The sequence below is a fragment of the Palaemon carinicauda genome, chromosome 30, assembly GCF_036898095.1.
Source record: "Palaemon carinicauda isolate YSFRI2023 chromosome 30, ASM3689809v2, whole genome shotgun sequence".
NCBI lineage: Eukaryota > Metazoa > Arthropoda > Malacostraca > Decapoda > Palaemonidae > Palaemon > Palaemon carinicauda.
Window position 1 is genome coordinate 91,100,589 of NC_090754.1, and position 23,781 is coordinate 91,124,369.

Sequence of the window (23,781 nt, forward strand, 5' to 3'; positions counted from 1 at the left end):
CTAGTAGATTTTTAGCATTGCGATGCTTTGGGCTCTATTTTAAGTTTGCATTTTAGATATAAAACTTACCCGCTGGTTATATAAGAATGGCTAAAGTCTCCTGACGCCCTGGCAGAAACTTCAAAATCTCGCGCCGCTTTTATAGATATGCCAGGTGTACACCAGCGCCCTCGCGGTACCACAGGTAGAACTATGCCCACAAGCCTCAGATCTTCTTCTGCCCGCATAGCTGGCTGTCATATTGGAAATTCGCTCTCGCTTTTTTACTCTGTTTGGACGTTATTTGGTGATGTACAACGTTTTTTGAGTTTGAGCTATCGTTTAATTGTTTTCTACTTCATTTAATCTTGATATCTTTTGGTTCGGGGTTATATTTATTAATTTAACCTTTGTTTTTTGTTGTCAGTCTTTCTCTTAACCTTTCAGTATGGCCGACCCCTCCCCTGTTATTCGTAAGTGTGTTAGTGAAGGGTGTCGTACTCGACTCCCTAAGGGTTCTATAGATCCACACAATGTTTGTATTAAATGTAGGGGAAAACCATGTTCTTTAGGAGATCGATGTAATTAATGATTTTCATTAACGGAAAGTGAATGGGTAACATACGAACGTTATGTTAAGAGATTAGAGAGGGACAGGGTTAGGAGTAGTTCTTCACGATCTGTTGAGTTAGCCTTACCTAATGTAAATGGTCCTATTCCTTCCTCCGTAGTGGTAGATCAACAACCGAAGGAACCTTCTTTAAAAGACATGTTTACCACTATTCAGGCTCTCGGTGAAAAAGTTGAGTCGTTAGCAGCGGATAGAATTAAAATATTTTCTGAAATCAAGGTACTGTAATATCGTGACTCTGACAGAAATGTGTTAAGTGTTTTGAATGTGTTCAGTGTTGTGGAGGGTGCGTCTGCACGATCTTGTCGTTCGCCCAGCCTACGACCTCTTCCGGGCTCTCGAACCTATGGGAGAAGTAATGTCGGACGGCAAAAAGGAACGAGAAGCTTCATCAATCATGCAGACGTCCTTTCGAACGTTCCTGGTGCCGTAGCACAGGTCGTTCACCCTCATCGCAGGAAAGATGAGGTTGGTACGTTATCGCTGTCCTCCGATGAAGGTTCGGGTAGTGAAATCTGGCGTCACACGTCCAGACCCCTCAAAAGATCGCACGCGGTTGTTCAGCGTCCAGGGTGTAGTACGTGGGATATGCCTGAGCGTTTCCGTTCTCTCGACGCTTGCACGCCTGCAAAACGCTCGGACCACGGTGTTCGGGTAGATAGATTACAGTCCGATTCAGAGTTTGTGTCTGTTGCTGATGTTACTATTCATGCTCCACCACTTCCTTCAGACTGGCTTTCGTCACCCAAAAAGCGTGGCAATACTGATATTGATATCCCTTTAGAAAAGGAGTCAAATGTGTTACGGACTAACGATCCTAAGTGGTCTATGCTTTTGGACATGAAACAACAGCTCTCGTCGTTCATGCAGTCGTCAACCAGCTGTTGGCAGTGTGACTGGGCGTCAGACGTCAGACCAGTTGTCGCACAAGCGGTCTGTGGTCTCTAGTGCTGTTGCGTTATCGCACAAGTGGTCTCCCATTCTCAGTGCTCAACAGCAGGTTGTTATAGATGAGTCACGTCAGAGAGTTGTTGCCAAACAAATATCGACTTCCGAACGTGATGAGGAATGCTGGCGTCGGCAAAATGGACGCAAGGCGTAACCGTAACGACTCTCAGCAGTCAACTCTTGACGCTATGAAGCGTCAACGTCAACAGCAAGTGGACCCTAGCGTCCACCCACGGGACGACCATCACCAGTCTACTCATGACGGCATAGGGTGTCGGCGTCAACAGCAAGCGCACGCTAGGCATCCACGCGGCGACATTTGGCAGTTGACTCCTGACACCAAGCGTCGTTCCTTTCAACAGCAAGCGGACGCTAAGCGTCCATGTGATGACACATGGCAGTTAACCATTGTCGTTGAGCGTCAACCCATCCATGGCGTCACACACCAGTCAACCTCTACCTCTCCTCTTCAGTTGGATACAATTATTGATCATGGCAAGCGGTCTCATTCAGACTTTGATCCTTTAGTTCAGGCTGCAGCAGTTGCTGCACTGCCAGAAGATGAACTTGAAGAGATTTCTAACGTGGACGAATCTTTAGAGGCAGTTTCTGAGAATGAAGAAGACAAACTTTATCAACATGCTGTTGATCTTAGGAAATTCATGCTAATTCTCACAGACATTTTTCCTGAACATTTTACCCCTGTGGCCCCTCGCTCTCCTCCATCGGAATTTATCTTAGGGAAAGCAACTAAAGTGCCGGTTTATACTAAGATGCTACTTTCACGTTCTTCTAAACGAGCCTTGAAGTTAATGGGTTCTTGGATGGACTCAAAGAGAACTATTGGCAAAACAGCCTTTGCTTTTCCTCCCGCAAGATTGGCCTCTAAATCCAGTGTTTGGTACGAGACTGGTGAAGTGCTGGGCTTGGGATTTCCTTCTTCTGCCCAGGGAGATTTCTCGAGTTTGGTGGATTCTTCTCGTCGTCTGGCCTTAAGGAAAACAAAGGTATGGTGGTCAATGGCAGAGTTCGACCATTTACTTAATGGTTTGTTCAGGGCCTTTGAGGTGCTAAATTATCTAGATTGGTCTTTGGGAGCCTTAAGCAAGAGGGTCTCCGAAATGAAGGGCACGGACACTAGTGGCCTTGTTCATTTGATGTCCTGCTTGGACAAAGGTGTGAGGGATGGCTCTAACGAGTTAGCTGCCCTATTCACAGCTGGAATAATTAAGAAGAGGGCCACTATGTGTTCCTTTCTCTCGGCAGGAGTTTCTCCTTACCAGAAATTGGAGCTACCATTCGCTCCTTTCTCAGCTACTTTATTTCCACAAGAGTTGGTTTGGGAGGTTGCCACTGCTCTCACCTAGAAGGCCACGCATGATTTAGTGGCCAATACGGCCAGGAAAGTTTTACCTTCTACTTTTTCATCTCGTAAACCTAAGGAAAGCTCTAATGGTGTACGACCTTCTCAGTCCTTTCGTGGTAAATCTTCCGTAATGAGTTCTTTCAAACCAGACGGGAGAAAACCTAGGAGCAGAGGAACCAAGACCGGCCGAGGTAGTCTGACTGCCCTATCCTTCAGACAGCAGTAGGTGCCAGGCTGAATTACTTCTGGAAGGCCTGGGAGAGGAATGGAGCGTACCCCTGGTCCATCCAAGTGTTAAAGGAGGGTTACAAGATCCCATTCCTATCAATTCCTCCATTAGTCACATATCCGGTGGATCTTTCGCCCAAATACAGGGAGGGTCCGAAGAAGCAAGCCATGCGGCTTCAGATGTCTCTATTATTAGAAAAACGAGCAATAGAGGAAGTGCAAGATGTAACATCTCCGGGGTTTTACAACCGACTTTTCTTAGTTCCCAAGAGTTCGGGGGAGTGGAGACCGGTTCTGGACGTAAGTGTTCTAAATGGTTACGTCCAGAACACAACGTTTACGATGGAGACTCAGAAGACGGTTCTTGCGGCGGTAAGGAGGGGCGATTGGATGGTCTCAATAGACCTCCAAGACGCCTATTTCCATATTCCAATACATCCCAGCTGCAGACGTTATCCGAGATTCATGGACGGAAACAAGGTCTTCCAATTCAGAACCCTTTGTTTCGGGCTCAGTACGGCTCCTCTATTATTCACCAAGATCATGCTGAATGTAGCAAGCATGTTGCATTCGAGGGGAATCAGGGCCTCCCTGTACCTGGACGATTGGCTGATAAGAGCCTCCTCAGCCGATTGCTGTTTGAAGGCCCTAAGAATGACACTGGAATTAATCAAGGAACTAGGCCTCTTGGTGAGTTCGAAAAAATCGCAATTGACTCCATCCCAGGAGATTCTTTATTTGGGGATGGAGATTCACAGTCGGAGTTTTCGGGCTTTTCTGTCGCCTTTGAGGATACAGTCAGCTCTCCAAAAAATCCAAGCTTTTCTGAAGAAGGAACTCAGTTCCGTAAGGGAATGGATGAACCTTCTGGGGACACTCCCATCATTAGAGAAGTTCGTGACTCTGGGGAGGTTGCATTTACACCCCCTTCAGTTTTATCTCAATCGGCATTAGAAAAAAAAGGGACAGTCTCGACAGGGAAAGCGTTCCCATCACGGACTCCATCAAGTCTCATCTTCAGTGGTGGAACAACGAGCACAGACTGAAGGAAGGCTTGTCTTTACATCAGAAGAGCCCAGACCTCGTGTTGTGTTCCGACGCCTCAAACTCGGGGTGGGGGGCAACACTGGGGAAGAAGGAGCTCTCGGGAGCATGGACAGTGGAGCAAACAGCTCTCCACATAAACCAAAAGGAGATTTTGGCAATACATCTGGCCCTCAAAGGCTTCGATAAGCATATCAGGGGCAAAGTAGTCCAAATCAATGCGGACAGCACTACAGCCCTGGCTTATATAACAAAGCAAGGCGGGACCCACTCATGGACTTTGTACGAGATAGCAAGACCTCTTCTCATATGGGCAGAGGAAAGGAAAGTGACACTTTTGACTTGGTTTATTCAGGGAGTCAACAATGTAAGTGCAGACAGACTCAGCAGGAGGGGTCAGATTCTCCCCACAGAATGGATTTTACACAGAGACGTCTGCCAAAGTCTGTGGCGTTTATGGGGTCGTCCTCTCGTGGATCTCTTTGCAACCGCAAAGACAAAAAGACCGGAGTGTTACTGCTCACCAGTACCGGATCCCAAAGCCGTACACATAGACGCCTTTTTCATGAATTGGTCACACATGGAGGTTTATGCTTTCCCCCCCATTCAAGATTCTCTACAAAGTGATACAGAAGTTCGTATCCCACGAAGAAACCAGGATGACACTGATAGCTCCGTTCTGGCCGTGAAGGAGCTGGTTTCCAGAGGTACTGGAATGGATGGTAGATTTCCCGAGAAGCCTTCCCTTAAGACCAGATCTTCTGACAACCTCACTTGGCTCGAAACCACCTAAACCTCCGAGCTCTGCGTCTGACTGCCTTCAGATTATCGAAAAACTCGTTAGACCTAGAGGATTTTCGAAGAAGGCAGCCAAGGCTATTGCGAGAGTAAGGAGGTCTTCCACCATCAAGGTATATCAGTCCAAGTGGGAGTTGTTCAGAGAGTGGTGTAGGGCTAACGCAATTTCTTCATCCAGTACCTCTCTAACCCAGATAGCGGCCAAGAAAGTGATCCAGTTCCTGGAACATCTGGGATTCAAAATCAACACCAAAAAGTCTCAACTGTCTCCAGTTCAGAAGTTTCAATGGCTAGGTATACATTGGAACTTAGTCAAATCGCCTCTCAATTCCATTAAATAAGAGGAGATAGCGGGATCTGTCAAGAGACTACTAAAATCCAACAGGATTTCAATACGCCAACAGGAGAGAGTGCTGGGCTCCCTCCAGTTTGCATCAGTGACAGACCCAGTGCTGAGAGCACAGCTAAAAGATGCATCAGGAGTCTGGAGAAGATACGCATCAAACGCTCGAAGAGATCTAAGAAGACCAATACCGATCTGACTTCGATCACTTCTCAAGCCATGGTCGGAGGCCAAAAATTTTAAGAGGTCAACACCTCTGCAACCGCCTCCACTATCAGTCATCATCCACAAGGACGCATCATTGGAAGGATGGGGAGGTCACTCTTATCATCGGAAAGTTCAAGGAACTTAGTCGTCTCTATTCAAGACCTTCCACATCAACATTTTGGAGGCCATGGCAGTTTTCCTTGCACTGAAGAAATTATCCCCTCACCCTTCGGTCCACATAAGACTGCTTCTGGACAGCGAGGTGGTAATGAGATGTCTGAATCGTCAAGGCACGAGATCACCTCAACGCAACCAAGTAATGTTGGCCATTTTCTGCTTGGCGGAAAAGAAGAGATGGCACTTATCAGCAGTTCACCTTCAAGGGTTCCGCAATGTGACAGCGGACGCTTTATCCAGGCTAACCCTGATAGAGTCAGAATGGTCCCTAGATGCAAGATCATTCTCCTTCATCTTACATCGAGTCCCGGGACTGCAGATCGACCTCTTCGCGACGAGCGACAACAAGAAACTTCCTCGATACGTGGGGCCCCATACGAAGACCCTCTAGCGGAAGCAGTGGACCCGATGTCCCTCGACTGGAACAATTGGAGCAGGATTTATCTGTTCCCTCCATACAACCTGCTAATGAAGATCCTCAACAAGCTGAGATCTTTTCAAGGAACAGCAGCCCTAGTGGCTCCCAAGTGGCCCTGGAGCAACTGGTTCCCTCTAGTATTGGAATTGCAGCCGAGGCCGATTCCCCTGCCGGACCCAGTTCTGTCTCAACAAGTACAGAAATCGACTGTTTTATTTTTCATTACAGAAAACCCAAGACCTTCATCTCATAATTTTCTCTTCCTAGCAGTAAGAAAGAGGTTTGGGATGTCAAAAGAGAGTATACTTCTTAGAGGAATGTAAATCTAAATCTACCAGAAGGCAATATGAGTCATCTTGGAAGAAATGGGTAGCCTTCGTCAAGGCAAAGAAACCAAAGGAAATCTCAACAGATTTCTTATTATCTTTCTTTATTCACCTTTATGAACAAGGTTTAGCAGCCAGCACGATAACTATGTGTAAATCTGCCTTGCCTAGACCCTTGCTTTACGCTTTCCAAGTAGACTTTTCTAATGAAATTTTGAACAAAATCCCCAAGGCCTGTGCTAGGCTTAGGCCCGCAGCACCTCCAAGGCCCATTTCATGGTCTTTGGATAAGGTACTACATTTGGCTTCAATATTGAATAACAAAAATTGCTCTCTGAAAGATTTGACTCATAAAGTTATTTTCTTGTTTGCTCTAGCCTCAGGGGCTAGAGTTAGTGAGATAGGGGCCCTTTCTAGGGAGGAGGGCCATATCCATTTTACTGAAACGGGAGAACTGAATCTCTTTACCGACCCAACGTTTCTTGCCAAGAACGAGCTACCCACCAAGAGGTGGGGTCCCTGGAGAATCTGCCCTCTGAAGGAAGATGTCTCACTGTGTCCAGTAGAGTGATTAAAGGTCTATTTTCATAGAACTTCAGACTTTAGGGGAGGACAGCTCTTTAAAGGAGAAACATCGGGCTCAAACTTATCCCTGAAGCAACTAAGGGCGAAGATCACCTACTTTATTTGCAGAGCGGATCCTGACAGTATACCCGCAGGTCATGATCCTAGGAAAGTTGCTTCATCGTTAAACTTTTTCCAGCTTATGGATTTCGAGAGCCTTCGCTCGTTTATTGGATGGAAGTCATCCAGAGTGTTTTTCAAACACTACGCCAAGCAAGTGCAAGAATTAAAGAAATACGTGGTGGTGGCAGGTAGTGTACTAAACCTGTCGCTTAGTGCTGCCAGGAACAGTGAATTATTTGGGACTATAATTCTAGAGGGTGTACATGTTGCCACATTATGGTGCAACATGGTAAGTGAGATGTCATCAAAGTGACATTATGGACTGTTCCAGTGTATAAAGGTGAAGAAACATAGACTTAACACGAGTGCCGTGTGTTTTTACACAAGTGTAAATAAACAGACTTCTCAGAAAGACATTAGAAAATTGTTAAAAATTTTCAATTGAGTGGCCTAAAATTTTGTTTTCAGGTAAAACAAGTATTTCTGATTTGATTTTGTTTTATCTATGTTTGTAAATTCTATTTCACTTGCATATTTTACATTAGTATGAAATGTATGCTGAATTTTGGTTTATTGTTTGACAATAAATGTCTAATGGTTTTGTGCATCTTATTTCGTCCTAAACATATATAAACTTATATATAGATAAAGTTATGTCTGAGCATTACTTTTATTCCTTACTATTCTGCATAATTTCATTGAACAAATATAGTAAATTTGTTCCTAAACGTAAACAAACCTTTTCTGGCCAGGCTTACCTTGTTCTGATACAGATAGAAACTTGTCTGCTGTGGTATACAGCTAAGCTGATATACCTTGGATGCTATGGTGGCTTACATGCACCCATGTAGGGTTTATAAATACAAACTTTGGCTTAAGGCATACAGTGAGACCTGTACGCCCTTTTGGTTACTAGGTTGGTCATATAAAATATGCAAACTTCGAGACTTTTTCCCGAGTCTAGCATGACACTTCCCTGTAGGGGGCAGGAAGCACTAACATGGTTCATGATTAGAAGTAATGACTTATAACGGTAATGTTGTGGAGGATTTATTTTTGTTTTATTTTAATTTTTGTTTTTTGCCAAATCCTGAGAGAGAGAGAGAGAGAGAGAGAGAGAGAGAGAGAGAACAAGTGGTATTTAGCGAATGATTGTTTGAGGTGAGAAAGACTGTCGGTATATTTGAGATTGTTTGTTTATATTTTTAGTTAGGTTACGACAGTGGTGAACGTCTTGGGTGAATGCTTATTTTGATTTGACTGCTGGAAGCGTCAGTTGTGTGAATGCTGGATTATTATTTTTCTTTACCAGCGAGGAAGTGATTTTTGATTATCTGAGTAAGTACAGTTTTGTTTATCTTTGCTTGTCGTGATTGTGAATGATAGGAACAATTTATTATTTATCTTTGATTATAGTGCGATAGTTCAGTTAGCTAGAAGTGTTCGTAAGTGTTTTTCTTTCTTTATTTTTGGCAGGCCGTGATTCCTCCTTTGGAGAGACTCAAGTTTTGAAAGCGGATTATTGTTGATGACCAGGCCTGTAATAAAGGATTGCATTTAGACTTCGCTATTTGATTGCTCAACTGTTGATGACCCGGCCTGTATACGATTTTTTTTTGGACTGTTTTTTGGATTTCTGAACGGATGATGACTTGGCCTTTGAATTAGGATTGCTGATGATGATGATTATAAATATGATGATGATGATAACAATGACCCCAATCAGGGAAGTAGTATGTGCAAATTGCCACCCAGTGGAATAGTTGACCACCAAGTGGTGATACTGGTAGTTTGCCATAAAAGACAGTTTGGCTTGTGTTGAGGACAGTGTCAGTGTCCTATAAAATAATATATACATATTGGTTGTGGTTTATTTAATTTTAAGTTTGTTAATGTTTTTTTGGTGTTTTGGTTTTTGCATATTTAATATTAAGTTTGATCAGTTTTAAGTATTTTGAATATGGATGCTTTTGGTGTTGATTATTTTAGTTTGTAAGGTAATATAGCTTTAAGGTTATGTTTTGTTTCAATTTTCCTTCTGTCCAAGAGTCCGGTTGATAAAGTAAGGGGAAAGTTTGTGTTGTGGGACAATTGTCAGTTAGTGATTCAAGGGGGTGGGGGTTGTTTTGCAACATCCCGCCACATTATTTTGGCGCCCGAACAGGGACAGTCGAGGGGGGATTGAACCAAACTCTTTCACAAAGGTTATATTTAGGATTTAGATTTAAGGTTAACGACAATGGAAGGTAAATTAAAGGCTTTGGAGGAGGAATTGCGGCATTATAAAGAACGGGAGCAGATGTTGATAGTTGAGAAAGAGAGGTTGCTAGTAGAGAATGAGAGGTTGAACTGGGAGAATGAGGCGATGCAGAAGGAGCTTAGGGAGTTGAAGGGAACTGTAGAGAAAGTGGAAGAATGTTTTGAGATGAGGATGAAAGAGAATGAGGAACGGATGGAGACCCGATTGGAAGCTATGATGGGGCAAGTCATGGGGATGATGAAAACTATAATGGGTGAAGGTGCAGTCGGAGGAGTGTCCTCAGCTTCGGGTAATGGGTTGATAGTGGATGAGAAGGTTAAGGTTAGTGATAATGGGAAAGGAAGTGATAGTGATAGTAGTAATAGTGATGGTGATATTGAAGATAAGGGAATTAGGCATAGTAAGAATGAACAGAAAGGTGAGAGGAAAGATGAAAGGAAAGGTAAAAGTGATGTGAAGAAAGAGAAGAAAAAGTATCAGGCTGATAGCAAGGACGATCGTGAATGGGTGAAAGTGGTAAGTAAGAAAAAGGGTAAGAAGGGAATGGTTAAGGATAGGAATTTAAGTGTGGAAGTGGATTCATTATATTCAAATGAGGAAGAAGGTGACAAGGGAGTAGACAGTGATGATAGCAGTGAGAATGAACGTGATGTGTGTAAGACTGTGTTTATGAGAGAGGTACCTCGGTGTGAAAGGTTCAATGAGTATAGCAGTAGGGATGTACATGATTTTTTCAAGGAGTATGAGAGGTATTGTCAGGATAAGTATGGTGATAGTAAAAGAGTTTGGGCTAGGGAGTTAGGAGAATATTTGACTGGGTATTTGTTGACGATGTATGGAGTGATAATGAGTGTAGGGGACGTTGATTATGAAAGTGTGAAAACGAGAATAATTGAGCAGGTAAAACGTATGAAAGGGAGTGTTAAGTATAAGCGTAAGAATGATTTTGATGAGGCAAGGATGAATGCAGGAGAAGCTATATCAATGTACGTATGTAGGTTGGAAACGTTAGCTAGGAAGAAGTATGGGGATGAAGGTATAAATGAGAATAAGGAGTTAATGAGGAAGTTTTTGGCTACTGTACCTGAGAATGTTGCTGAGTTTGTTAATTTGAAACGGAAGGAGAAAATGAGGTGGACGAAAGAAAGATTGACATGGGATGATATTTTAGAGATAGTTGAGGATTACAAGTTGGATAGGTGCATGAAAGAAAGTAAATCTGTGAGTGTAAGAACTGGAATGGAAGAAAGTGTAATAGAATTTGGTAGTTATAAGGATGCAATTTTGAGAGGACCAATGAGGGTAGCTGATAATGTAGTAGATAGGAGTGTTAGGGCGAGTAATGTGGGAATACCTGTAAGGACAAATGAAGGGTTTAGGCAAGGGAATCAGGTTTGGAGGGATAGGAGTGTTAGTGCGCATCGAGGTATGTCAGATAGTCGTGTCCGTAATGGAGAGTGTTATAGGTGTGGAAAGGAAGGTCATAAGAAGAATGAATGTAGATGGGCTCTAGGTGCTTGTTTTGGATGTGGTGAGGTAGGGCATAGAATTAGCGAGTGCAAGAAAGAGAAAGGGGTAAAATGTTATCGGTGTGGTATGACTGGGCACATAGCGAGTGGATGTCGGAGTAATCGTACAAATGTGATTTGCGGTAATTGTGGTAAGGATGGTTATTATGCTAGAATGTGCAAGGAGCCACGGGGTAAGTGTACTGAATGTGGTGCAGATGGGCATGTAGCCAGAGTATGTAGGAAGAAGGGATTAAGTCAGCCAGGATGTTCGGGAAACTAGAGTGTGAGAGGGTTCAGCTGGGTGAGTCCTCCAGTGTGTGTGGAAGGAATAGGGTCAATGTTTGTGAGAATGGGATGAATAATTGGTTGGAAATGAGCAAGTATGAATCTAGTATTCATGAAAAGTTAGGGCTGGAAAATAAACAATTAGTATTGGTTGAATATAGGAAAAAGAGGCATTTGAAAGTTTTAAGTAAGGATGAAAAAAGGGGAAATTTTATAAGTAAAATTGAGAATAGAAATAAGTATGACAAGGGTGTAAATGTGCAAGTGTGTATGGAAGGTAAATGTGTTAATACAGATGAATCATGGCTGAGTATGAATGATACTTATAGTGTGTGTGGCTTTTCGTTAGATGATGTAAAAGAAAAAATGAATAACGCAAGAATGAGAGACAGGAGTATGATAAGTAGCATGAATGAATCTTTTGCTAAAGTTGAGAATGTTTTTGATGAAATGGATGAACTGTTTACAGAAATGAGTGTAATTATAGGGCCAAACGAGAACGCTGTAGATGGGATTGTACATGATATATTAGATGATAGGGATTTAGATAGGAATAGTGTTAATGTAGCGAATGATTGTGATAAGGAAGAAGTGAATGAGAGAGTATATGGGGGCCCAGTTACTCGGAGTAGAGGTCCCGTTCCCGACTGCGACTGGGTTATGAAAAAAATTATGTAAGTGTTGTTTGAGAAGGATTTGGCAAAGTAAGGGGGGAGGAATGTGGAGGATTTATTTTTGTTTTATTTTAATTTTTGTTTTTTGCCAAATCCTGAGAGAGAGAGAGAGAGAGAGAGAGAGAGAGAGAGAGAGAGAGAGAGAGAGAGAGAGAGAGAGAGAGAGAGAACAAGTGGTATTTAGCGAATGATTGTTTGAGGTGAGAAAGACTGTCGGTATATTTGAGATTGTTTGTTTATATTTTTAGTTAGGTTACGACAGTGGTGAACGTCTTGGGTGAATGCTTATTTTGATTTGACTGCTGGAAGCGTCAGTTGTGTGAATGCTGGATTATTATTTTTCTTTACCAGCGAGGAAGTGATTTTTGATTATCTGAGTAAGTACAGTTTTGTTTATCTTTGCTTGTCGTGATTGTGAATGATAGGAACAATTTATTATTTATCTTTGATTATAGTGCGATAGTTCAGTTAGCTAGAAGTGTTCGTAAGTGTTTTTCTTTCTTTATTTTTGGCAGGCCGTGATTCCTCCTTTGGAGAGACTCAAGTTTTGAAAGCGGATTATTGTTGATGACCAGGCCTGTAATAAAGGATTGCATTTAGACTTCGCTATTTGATTGCTCAACTGTTGATGACCCGGCCTGTATACGATTTTTTTTTGGACTGTTTTTTGGATTTCTGAATGGATGATGACTTGGCCTTTGAATTAGGATTGCTGATGATGATGATTATGAATATGATGATGATGATAACAATGACCCCAATCAGGGAAGTAGTATGTGCAAATTGCCACCCAGTGGAATAGTTGACCACCAAGTGGTGATACTGGTAGTTTGCCATAAAAGACAGTTTGGCTTGTGTTGAGGACAGTGTCAGTGTCCTATAAAATAATATATACATATTGGTTGTGGTTTATTTAATTTTAAGTTTGTTAGGGTTTTTTTGGTGTTTTGATTTTTGCATATTTAATATTAAGTTTGATCAGTTTTAAGTATTTTGAATATGGATGCTTTTGGTGTTGATTATTTTAGTTTGTAAGGTAATATAGCTTTAAGGTTATGTTTTGTTTCAATTTTCCTTCTGTCCAAGAGTCCGGTTGATAAAGTAAGGGGAAAGTTTGTGTTGTGGGACAATTGTCAGTTAGAGTGATTCAAGGGTGTGGGGGTTGTTTTGCAACATCCCGCCACAATGTCATAGGTCTCTAAGGTCTAAATGACCAAGGAAATATTGTCTTGAGGTTTAAGGCACAACTGGGAAATCCACAGATACATTAATGCTCAGGTAAACTTCCATCAGGACGACATGGCCTGAGCCCGAAAAACGGATTTTGAGCGAAGCGAAAAATCTATTTTTGGGCGAGATAGCCATGTCGTCCTGATGGACCTGCCCTCCTTTCTATGAAAGGCCTTTTTCAGGATCCCTCCCAATAATACTGTATCTATAAGTACCGGCTCAACGCTACAAGGAATAAAGATGGCGGCGATTATCGCGCCATCTGTGTACTCAAACAGTAACGGAGGAAGGGAACCTTATTAACGGCTCCTCTTTTATTTTGCCACTTTTCCCCCCTCGAAGCGTAAATGCTATGCGGGATGCAGATTGCTATGTGGCGTGTCAAGAATATGTCCCCTGATATTATGCGATATCATAAAAGGAAACTTTAAGGATATTCGTGCCAGAAGTTAGAATTCTGGAGACCTTAAGTTAAATTCTCTGGGAATATCACTGTTGTCAATATACCCTAGGAAGCTACTTAAAGGAATCTTCCATCAGGACGTCATGGCTATCTCACCCAAAAATGATATATGTATATATATATATATATATATATATATATATATATATATATATATATATATATATATATATATATATATATATATATATATATATATATATATATATATATATATATATATATATATATATATATACACATCCTGCAATGGACTAGTTATGGCTAATGATGATATGCATAGTATGTAAATTTGTTTATAAACAATATTGTCATTCTTGCAGGACCTACTTTGTTGCATAGAGTGATGCATTTGAAGTACTTACCAATTATACTACGACATGAATCATTATCCTTACACTGTTCTTTGTATCTTTTCACCTGATTTTTAAGACTTGGAATCTGAGTTTCATCCACTTGCCTATAAAGTGTCACTGTGGATTTTGTCAGTTCCTCTAAATAATAGTCAAAAGTTTCCACAGAAAATTGGTATCTCGAATGAAATAATTTCGTTCTAATTTCTTTTATATTCTTCACAGCTTCAAGCACTTCCTCATTTATTCTGTAATTTAGCTGTTCATTCATTATGATATTCAATAATAACAACAAATCAAGGTCTTTTAGAACTTTACACTTCACTTCATTTTGGTCCATCAAATCTTGAACGGTGAGTTGATTCAATACGTCTTTATTTTCACTCAGGTTATGTATATGAACTGTTCTTTTCTGCTGCTCAGACGCAGCTCCAGCTTTTGACTTTCCTTTGCTGGCATTCTTTTTTATACTATTAACTCTCATTAAAAACTCAAAGAAGGGCAAGTGGACCACAGTTTCTCTGGAGTCTCCCATAAAACCACAATATCTGAATCCTCTCACCAGCAGGAGGTAAGCCACATGAGCGCATTCATTGCGAAGAAACTGGTAGAGAGGCAGCAGGAGTTTGAGACCAGTGTCACCCTGAAAGTGAAACGTTTTACGGTAATTTTCAAATAATTTGGCTTGAACTCACACCTTAATTTACCATAGATACCGGAAAGTAAATCTTATCTTTAACTGATAATATTCATTGACTAACAATATAAGGAGTATAAAAGATAAATAGACCTGAGAGAGAGAGAGAGAGAGAGAGAGAGAGAGAGAGAGAGAGAGAGAGAGAGAGAGAGAGAGAGAGAGAGAGAGAGAGAGAGAGAAATGCCTTTAAGTTGTAATTATTATACATCTTAGGCTCATCCCTATAGTAATAGAGTCTGTGAAATATGTAAAACATAGTTAAACATCACATAATGATATATAGGTAATGATACGCTTCATAATACAAAGCTATATCTATGTAGGCCTACCCCTAGATAATGCACTACCATGTCTAGGTTTGTCTGGCTCGTGTGCACCACTTGGTAACAAACGACACATTACCTGATGCGATTCCAGTAAGTTACTGAGTACGAGTAACTAGAAGAGGGTAGTCGTTCGTGAAACTAGCAAAATAGCCATTAGATATAGTGCGTTTATTAAAATAAAGAAGCCATATAATTCCCTTTAACTATCACATCTTCATCTGGCAAAATTTGTAATTAATTTATTTGCTAGAAATCGAATATATTTCAGGAAATGGATTCATATGTTTAAATGAGTTATAGCATTACTTTTTATCATAATAAATAATAATGTATGATAGAAAACATTGTGAGCAAGGAGTTATTGCTACATTTCCTAAGAATAGTAGAAATATCAATATTTCTACTATACTCAATCGGTTCCTGTAAGGCGAATAAGGCAGGGTTTTGGTGGGGAGCGGCCATGCCATATCAAATATTACCATCACGTTGTATGGTGTATGGAAGCACCGTAAGTTATACAATGTAAATGTAATTACTGTAATTTACTATAAATATCCGTCGATTATTAAATGCCCTCGAAATGTCCTTACTTTTAATAACAATAAAATGACACGTTTCTTCTTAAACGTAGCAGAAATTTTACAGCGCTGTGTAAATTTAAGCAGGTAAACAGAAAGTCATAAATATGCATGGGTTACACAAAGAATTACCGTTAACAATTAAACTTATTTACTCTACATAATATAAACGTCCAGTTATCTTCATCAACAGCGTCCGTGCTCCATTATTTTTTTTTTTTATATTTTCATGGCTTCTTTTATAGACTTAGCTCTAGCTTTGCAATTTACTTTGAATATTTTGTTTTAAGTTTTTAATGTTTTTATCTTCAAAATATGATACTGTTGCTTGAGTGTCATACCTGATGAAAATATAAATTTGTCTTTCATAGTCTTCGTAAGGATTTATCAAACAAATAGATGATAGTTTTGGGTCATGAATGTCGGGCGACAGACTCCTTAATGACTGTTTTGATTATGCCGTCTACGCAGACACACCCTGTTTGACATATTTATGCCCTGGGGTCAGCTAACGCCTAAGATAGGTTTTGGCAGCGCTGTAAAATTTCTGCTACGTTTAAGAAGAAACGTGTCATTTTATTGTTATTAAAAGTAAGGACATTTCGAGGGCATTTAATAATCGACGAATATTAATTGTAAATTAATTACATTTACATTGTATAACTTATGGTGCCTCCATACACCATACAACGTGATATGGCATTGCCGCTCCCCGCCAAAACCCTGCCTTATTCGCCTTACAGGAACCGATAGAGTATAGTAGAAATATTGATATTTCTACTATAGGAGACGTTGCTTCTACAACAAGAAAGCGCAGAACGTCCAGGGGACGAAAACCAATCTGAAGGAGGAGGAGGAGCATGCACAGAGGTCATGCCAGTCTCAGAAAACTGTCTTGTAACTGGTGGGGCTGGACGCTTGACAGCTTCCGATATCCTTCTATCTCCTACTGACGTAACAGGGCGCTTGGCAGGAGAGCATTCTTTGGAGCAGGAAGGAAAACGCTGCAGACTGCTCCAATGGCTGCAACCTGGAGCCTGAGGCGTCATGACATGACGCTGTTCGACAGAGTCAATCTTCCTCTTCAGAGGTCTGGATGCGAGACACCAGCCCTGTCTGGGCACTGCGTCATCCGAAGAGGACGAAAACACTTCCACCTCACCTTTCCCCATGGCGAGGGCGAGCATCCTGTGAAGTGTCAACAGGTACGCTCGAGGGGACGACTGCTCGGGCGCTAACGCCTCTCGTTTCCTTTTGCCGTTTGACATTCCTTCTCCCAGGGGTTGGGGAGCTTGGAAGAGGTCTATGGCTAGGAGAACGACAGGTCCGAAAAGACGCACCCTCCACTGCACTGATTAAATTCACTGCACCTTTAGCACTGACACTAGCACTCTTTAATTCTTTAACGTCAGACATTAACTTGGTTCTGTCCGCTGTGCACGACTCGACTCTCACGCCCAGGGCTTGAATGGCCACCATCATGTCCTTTAGAGTTGGTTCATCAGGAGTAACAGTAGTGGGATCTGGAACTACCACTACAGGGGAAGGATTAGTTTCGTTGACACGGGGAGGGGAACAATCTCTAGAAGAATGAGATAAACTCTTACTCCTTCTAATCCTATCCCTCTTAAGCTTACGAGTGTAGCAGTCATACTCCAACCACTCACTCTCAAACAAAACACATTCATCGCAACGATCAATCAACTCACAAACTTTACCTCTACATTTCACACAAATGGAGTGGGGATCAACAGAGGCTTTAGCAAGCCGGGTCTTACAACCTCTCACACACCTTCTAAAAGTTGAAGAAGAGTCAGACATTTTGAATATTTTAAAGAGAGATCATACAAGCAAGGGTCAAAACAACAAAATCCAATCGTGGTTCAAGAAAATCCAAAAACAAATCCAAACCCAAATTGTACATCACCAAGATAACTGCAATTACACAAAATATGTGGATTCTCTTCCCCTGAAATGTCTATTTCCCTCTTTTGTTTACATTTTGCAAGTCGGATGTTTCTGCTCCTATTTGTGCATAATTTCTTACGAGATTACAAGTTTATACTTCTGCACACAAGCCCACCTTTTTGTTGCTCCATGACAAATCTGTAATTCTTGGGCACATATGTCATTCACCAACCATATGACAAAGTGTGACGTAGGCATTTCTGTGACACACCCCATTTTCTTCGGCAACGTTTCAGTTCCGTTGTAGCTAGGTTACGTGTTGGATGAGCCTTATGGAGCTTGAAGTATCAAAGTGTGATGGCTGATCTTTTGGCTATTTCAGTGCTATAGCCAAGTTCAACGGTACTCCTGGTGTAGTGAATAATTTTTTAAAAGCTCATTGTGTTACCCCTCAAAGGTTAAAGTGTCCCAGTGCGATTCTGACTTAGCTTTTAGGGAAGACCAGCACATTTCCTACTGCAACACTTTTGTAAAGATTGCCAAAACGAAAAAAGATGTAAGTGTCAATCATAAGGTAAGTATTTATTTCTGATTTAATTTTAGTTTGTGACCTAGGAAGGGAGGTCCGGTTGGCTTGTACCCCGGCTAGGGGGCTGTGACCTAGGAACTACTAGGTTAGGTTAGGTTAGGTGGGTTTGGTAGGTTACAAATCTAGAAAGTGTTAAATAATCATGTTTTGTGACCTGGGAAGGGGGGTCCCAGGGCCTTAACCTCCAGCTAGAGGGTTGTGCCCTGGGAACTACTATGTTAGGTTAGGCGAGTTAGAAAAGAGAGAGTCCATAATGGTACAACAGCTTATTTGTAGTTGAAAAAAAGGTCAAATTCATTGAAAGCACATCATTTACTGTAGCAAAAGATTTTTCGGAGCCTTCGTATATCAGCGGACTGTTCCTCCCATGTGGATCAAAAATGGTCATCAACTAACCTAAATTTTCCCCCCTAATCTAACCTACAAGCCGTATCCTTACGTACTTACCTAACGGAGGGATGACGCCCCCCCCTGTGGGTAAATGTCCATAATATGTCCACCCAGCGCTTTTGTTGTTATATATATTTTAGTCAGGTAAAACATGAAAAAAAAATAAAATTCTTCACAATATATTATCTTCACAAATACGTAATAAGTGAGAAAAAAATTAAATTATCTTACGATACAAAGATTTTTTTCTAAGTCCCTTGTTTATCTTCACAGTGCCACGGAGTCGCTCCTGTTATTTCGTATGTTTGTTCTTATTCTATCAAGCTCCACCCCTTTGCACACTGTGATTGCACCGAAGTCTTGGTTATCCTTGACCTTAATGTAGGTGCGTGAAAAAAAAAAAAATTACTCCCGTTTTGCAGGCTCTGTAATATGAATTGGCCTATCAGAATCTAGATACATTATAATCTCACCATTTCATTGGTCCTTGATGAAAAACTTTATTCATGCATATCCGTGAAGCCTGCTCATTTTCAAATTACAAAGCATTCCTTGGCCTCTGGTGACCGCTTGGCCGCTTCTTAGTTCAGTGATGGCGACTCTTTGTACCTGTTGTGAATTTACCCCACACTAGGCTATTAGACTATTTTTAACAAATAACGAAGAAACTTTAAAATTTTTGCGTAATCACGGTGTGCTTCCTTCAGAAATAACTTGCCCGAAGTGTACGTGTTCTTTGCGACCTGATCGTTGTTCTTGGCAGTCACAGTAAATTTAGAAAACCAAAAAGTAAAAAGCCTATCCAGTGTACATTCTCTGTTAGTGACTTTAAGAATACGTTTTTGGAAAACTGTCATTTTGAACCATGGAAATTAATCCTTTTCGTTAACCTGTGGTTACAGAAAAGTTTTACTCACTCTGATGTTCTCAGGAAACTAAGTTTGGGTCGTGAAACCAGTGTTAATTGGAGGAGCTATTGTTCCGAGGTAACTGAACATTTTGTTGAAAACCAGCCAGCAATAAGAGGGCCAGACATTTTTGTTGAAATAGACGAGTCGAAGTTTGGCAAGTCCAAATACGGATGTGGTCGAGAAATTCCTGGTGTGTGGGTTTTTGGCGGTATATAGCGTGTCTCTAAGAGATTTTTTGTAATGCCACTAATTGAAACTCCACATAGAGACTCTGCAACATTAATTCCTCTAATTCAAAAATATATACGGCCCGGTAGCAACATAGTCAGTGACGAGTGGGCCGCATACAAGAAAATTAGTGAATATAGTTACCGGCACCTGACTGTAAATCATAGTAAAGCCTTTGTGGACCCTGAAAATCCTTTAATTCATACCCAGAACATTGAACAATTATGGAGGGACATTAAGTCTTATGTTCTCAAGTCTCTCGTTATATATTTATAAGGTCTGTCCCTTACTACAAGGAGTTGCTGCACCGGTTCTTTCTTGCTGCTGGAAAATTGTACTCGCCATTTGAACATACAACCAACCCAGAACCCAGTGGCGATAACACCAAACCAGGATCAAGTGGCCTTGACCCACAACCGGGACCAAGTGGCCTTACCGCAGAACCAGGACTCAGTGGGGCATCGCAAAACATTGAGCTGGTTTTCTCTCCTGATTTGGGGGATTCTGACTCCGACTCAGACAATTAAAGTAAGCCATTATAGATTTAAGGCACAGTGAACAAAGGATACGGCACTCGCATTACGCATTACTGGAATCCCCTTGAAAATTACCGAAATCCCCTACAATATCACTGCAAACCCTTAGAAATCAATAAATAATATGTGTTTTTATTAAAATACATTATTTTTATGTTTTTAGCATTTATATTTTTTTTTATATATTTGTAGGTAGAACCTTGGCTAGGGGTTGTGACCTCTGAAGGGGGTCTGGGGGCTTGCCCCAGCTAGGAGTTGTGACCTGGGAAGGGGGGTCTGGGGGCTTGCCCCAGCTAGGAGTTGTGACCTGGGAAGGGGGTTCTGGGGGCTTGCCCCAGCTAGGAGTTGTGACCTGGGAAGGGGGTCCGGGGGATTGCCCCCAGCTAGGGGTTGTTACGTGGGAACTACTAGGTTAGGTTAGGTGGGTTTGTTAGGTTCTGTACCCTTTTGTACCCTTTTATATATTGTGTAAAGGGTATATAGAAAAATGGTTTGAAATACACATTTTATTTAATTAATTTACTAAAAAATAATGTAAATTAATAAAAACATATTTATCGATTTCTAAGGGTTTACAGTGATATTGTAGAGGATTTCGGTAATTTTCAATGGGATTCTAGTATTTACCTAGGGATTCCAGTAATTCGTGGTTCACGTGTAGCGCAATATACAGCTGAGCAAAGATCAGTTGAACATTCAATAGAAAACGGGACTAAGAAAAAAACTGGCCAATGATAGTTTTCGTAAAGTGTTGTTCCTCATATTTTTCCATGAAATTATTTTTTTTTCGTTATTTTTCTTGTTGTTTTGTTGTGTTTTGCTGTTATTCTATTCCGCACTTCGTTATTTTTCAGCACCCAACCTGATGTTCTCTAAATTACTGTTGGGTGGTGATACTCGGAAAACGATACATTTGCGGAAGTTAATAACATCAGAACACGACAAAACAACAAGAAAACTAACGAAAAAAATATTTCATCATGAAAAAAGCATCGGGCGTTCTCTTAAAAATGTTGTCCCGTATTTTCTATAAATTTACCAGTTTTCGTGTGAAGAACTGGCCGCTGATATACAAAGGCTCCTATAAACAAATTTTTTATCAGTAAGATTGTTTCCGTTGTAGTTCTATAGTAATACCCTAAATCAATCAGTCAATGCACAATCTTAGCTTCCTCAAAAATACATCTCAAACCTGTGTTTGTTACCCAACCAGCTTCACTCCTGGCAAGGTAATGCTAAATCATATTTATTACATTGTAAAACTAAGCTTCATATTTTTGTACTTTACACCAAGACAAATAACAAGTTCCCCAGTTTAATTGATTTTACGGAAAATTTACAGTTTCATCCATTATGGGAAATCTATTATAATAATATATTTCCCGTGTAAAGCAAGTCTTTTATAGTATTTCTGTAAAATATTATCTGTCGCAAATGCCTAGTTCTTTATATATCGACGATCAAACTCACGCTACTCATGTCTTCCTCCCAGATTTTTTCTAAGTCTGTTGTTATTGTTGACTGTGTCTTGTATTTGCTTAAATGAGCCCTGTAACCACTATAATCCGCTGACAAACTAGTCCACTATGAAGTCTTACACGTTTGGCCAATCAGAGCGCCTGTCCACTATGACGTCATACATGTTTGGCCAATCACAGCGCGACAATACAACAGCGCCACAATACAATATCTTCCCAGGCATTTCATTTCGTTTTTAGACATGGAGACCATAGAAAGGGCGTCATCTCATGTTGCACAAGAAGTTGAAATTCCATTTTCTTGTCCTGACTGTTTCGTAACTTACAATGAATTTGTTGAAAAACTAGTGCATTTGTGCCAGAGACACAATTTAATTTTACAAAATCAAAATTGGCCTGCATGTCAAGGAACATTCCCAACGGCTTCACGTTTTCCTCAAAGCAGCAGCACATCTTGATGAACCAACAGTTTAAGGTAAGCTTCATTAATTTATAGAGTATATTATAATGGTGATAGTATAACGATGTATGCAGCAGTACCATCCCTTTGGATTTGGTTTGATGGATGTGTTAGGTAGTGGCTGTAAGGAAGGGGGGGGGGGGTGGCCTCGCAGGGGTAGGCCTAGGTAGGGGTACAGGGCCCTAGGTTAGGTGGTTGTATTAGGTTCGGTAGTGTCCCAAAATTCACTGTGGCCTTAAGGGGGGGTCGCAGGGGGGGCGGAGCCCCCCCCCCCCCCCCCCCCGGTAGGCTTAGGTAGGGGTACAGGGCCCCTAGGTAGGGGTACAGAGCCCCTAGGCTAGGTTAGGTGGGTTTATTAGGTTCAGTAGTGCCCTGAAAATCACTGTGGCCTTAAGGGGGGACGAAGGGGGGGTCGCAGGGGGGGCGGAGCCCCCCCGGTAGGGCTAGATAGGGGTATAGGGGGAGGGGTGGTGGAAAGATAAGTATTCATTTATTGCAAATATCATTTGACGCCCCCCCCCACCCAAAACCCCGGTTCCCACCTGGTGTCCCCCATAATTGTTGGGATGAAGTAGGGTCTTTCTGCATTCTAGAACAACTTAGTAAATCTCCAAATCGGATGGTTTGCGGTCAAAATAAACGTTAAATTCGTTGGAACTACACTATTTCTGATGCAACAAATATATTTTTATTCCAGTTTCCCCATAATGGATGAAACTGTAAATTTACCGATTATACAATTAATATAGTTTACACCTATACCAATGAACTAAATTCACCCCAGAAGTCAAAATACAACACACGAAATCAAGTTACTCACTGTGCCTGCAGAGGCAATGGGGCAAACAGGGCCTTGTTCCCCCTCTCTGGTCGAAGGCGTCCAATCCATGCTTTTAAGTCTAATCTTCTAGCCTGTCTGCTTTTAGTACGAACACGAAAGCTTCAATAATTGGAGAACTTATCTCAAAAAAGTTTTCAAGTTTTTGCTTAGATCTTCAAAGTGTCACTTGAAAGTTGAGTAGCAATACCCATTTACCCTTCTTGTACCTCTTTCATCAATTTGTCATTTTCCACATCACCTTAGGGAGTTGTGGTAAGATATCTTAAAAATATCTTAACGAAAGTTAACGGCCACAACATATTGCCGCTTGATGTAGATAAGCCAATTAAACCAAATACGTATCTCAGATTCTCGGGCATGTTTCCAGTTTCCTCGTTGCTCTCCTCACAACACTGAATGTGGGCACGCTACTAGAGGCGTATTAGGTGCGAAGAAGGGCTACAATCTGCAGAAAATTCTCTATCATTAGTTACGTTATACACAGACAGCACAACATGCACACACTTAATTGTAACTTCAAGGGACAAGAAACAGTAAGGTATTGAATATAATATCATTGTATAAACCACCAGGGAGTATGAGGAAATTCATTGAAGAATTTAGTATTCTTGTGGGTGTGGTAGACGATATTGAAAATACATTAATTGGTGGACTTTAATTGTTGGGTAGATGATGAAAATGATAATAAGACTAACGAACTCAAGGAAGTATTTGAGATGTTTAATTTAATAAACAGTGTTTTGGTATTAACGTCAGTAGGTGGTCATACACTCGACTTGGTCATATGTGGGAAAGATTCTGACCTAATAAGAAACCTTGAAGTGGAACCAGACTTTGAGATCTCAAAAACACAGAAACCGTCGGGGTTCATGGTTAAATCTCATTAGGATTCGTGGTTAAATCCCCCCAGG

At 41.1% G+C, this 23,781-nt stretch overlaps 1 protein-coding gene across 2 annotated transcripts in view; it reads right to left on the minus strand.

Moving 5' to 3' along the window:
• Positions 1-23,274, minus strand: part of LOC137623349 (uncharacterized) — a 40,127-nt gene extending 16,853 nt beyond the window's left edge. The window contains exons 1-2 of one of the 2 annotated variants that reach the window (XM_068354172.1): positions 22,850-23,274; positions 13,941-14,571 (exon numbers count right to left, since the gene is read on the minus strand). In XM_068354172.1, the coding sequence (XP_068210273.1) occupies positions 13,941-14,571; positions 22,850-22,918 (700 nt within the window). In that variant the 5' untranslated portion in view covers positions 22,919-23,274. The remainder of the gene's footprint in view (positions 1-13,940; positions 14,572-22,849) is intronic. The other variant, XM_068354174.1, reaches the window with a different exon arrangement.
• Positions 23,275-23,781: the final 507 nt, after the last annotated feature.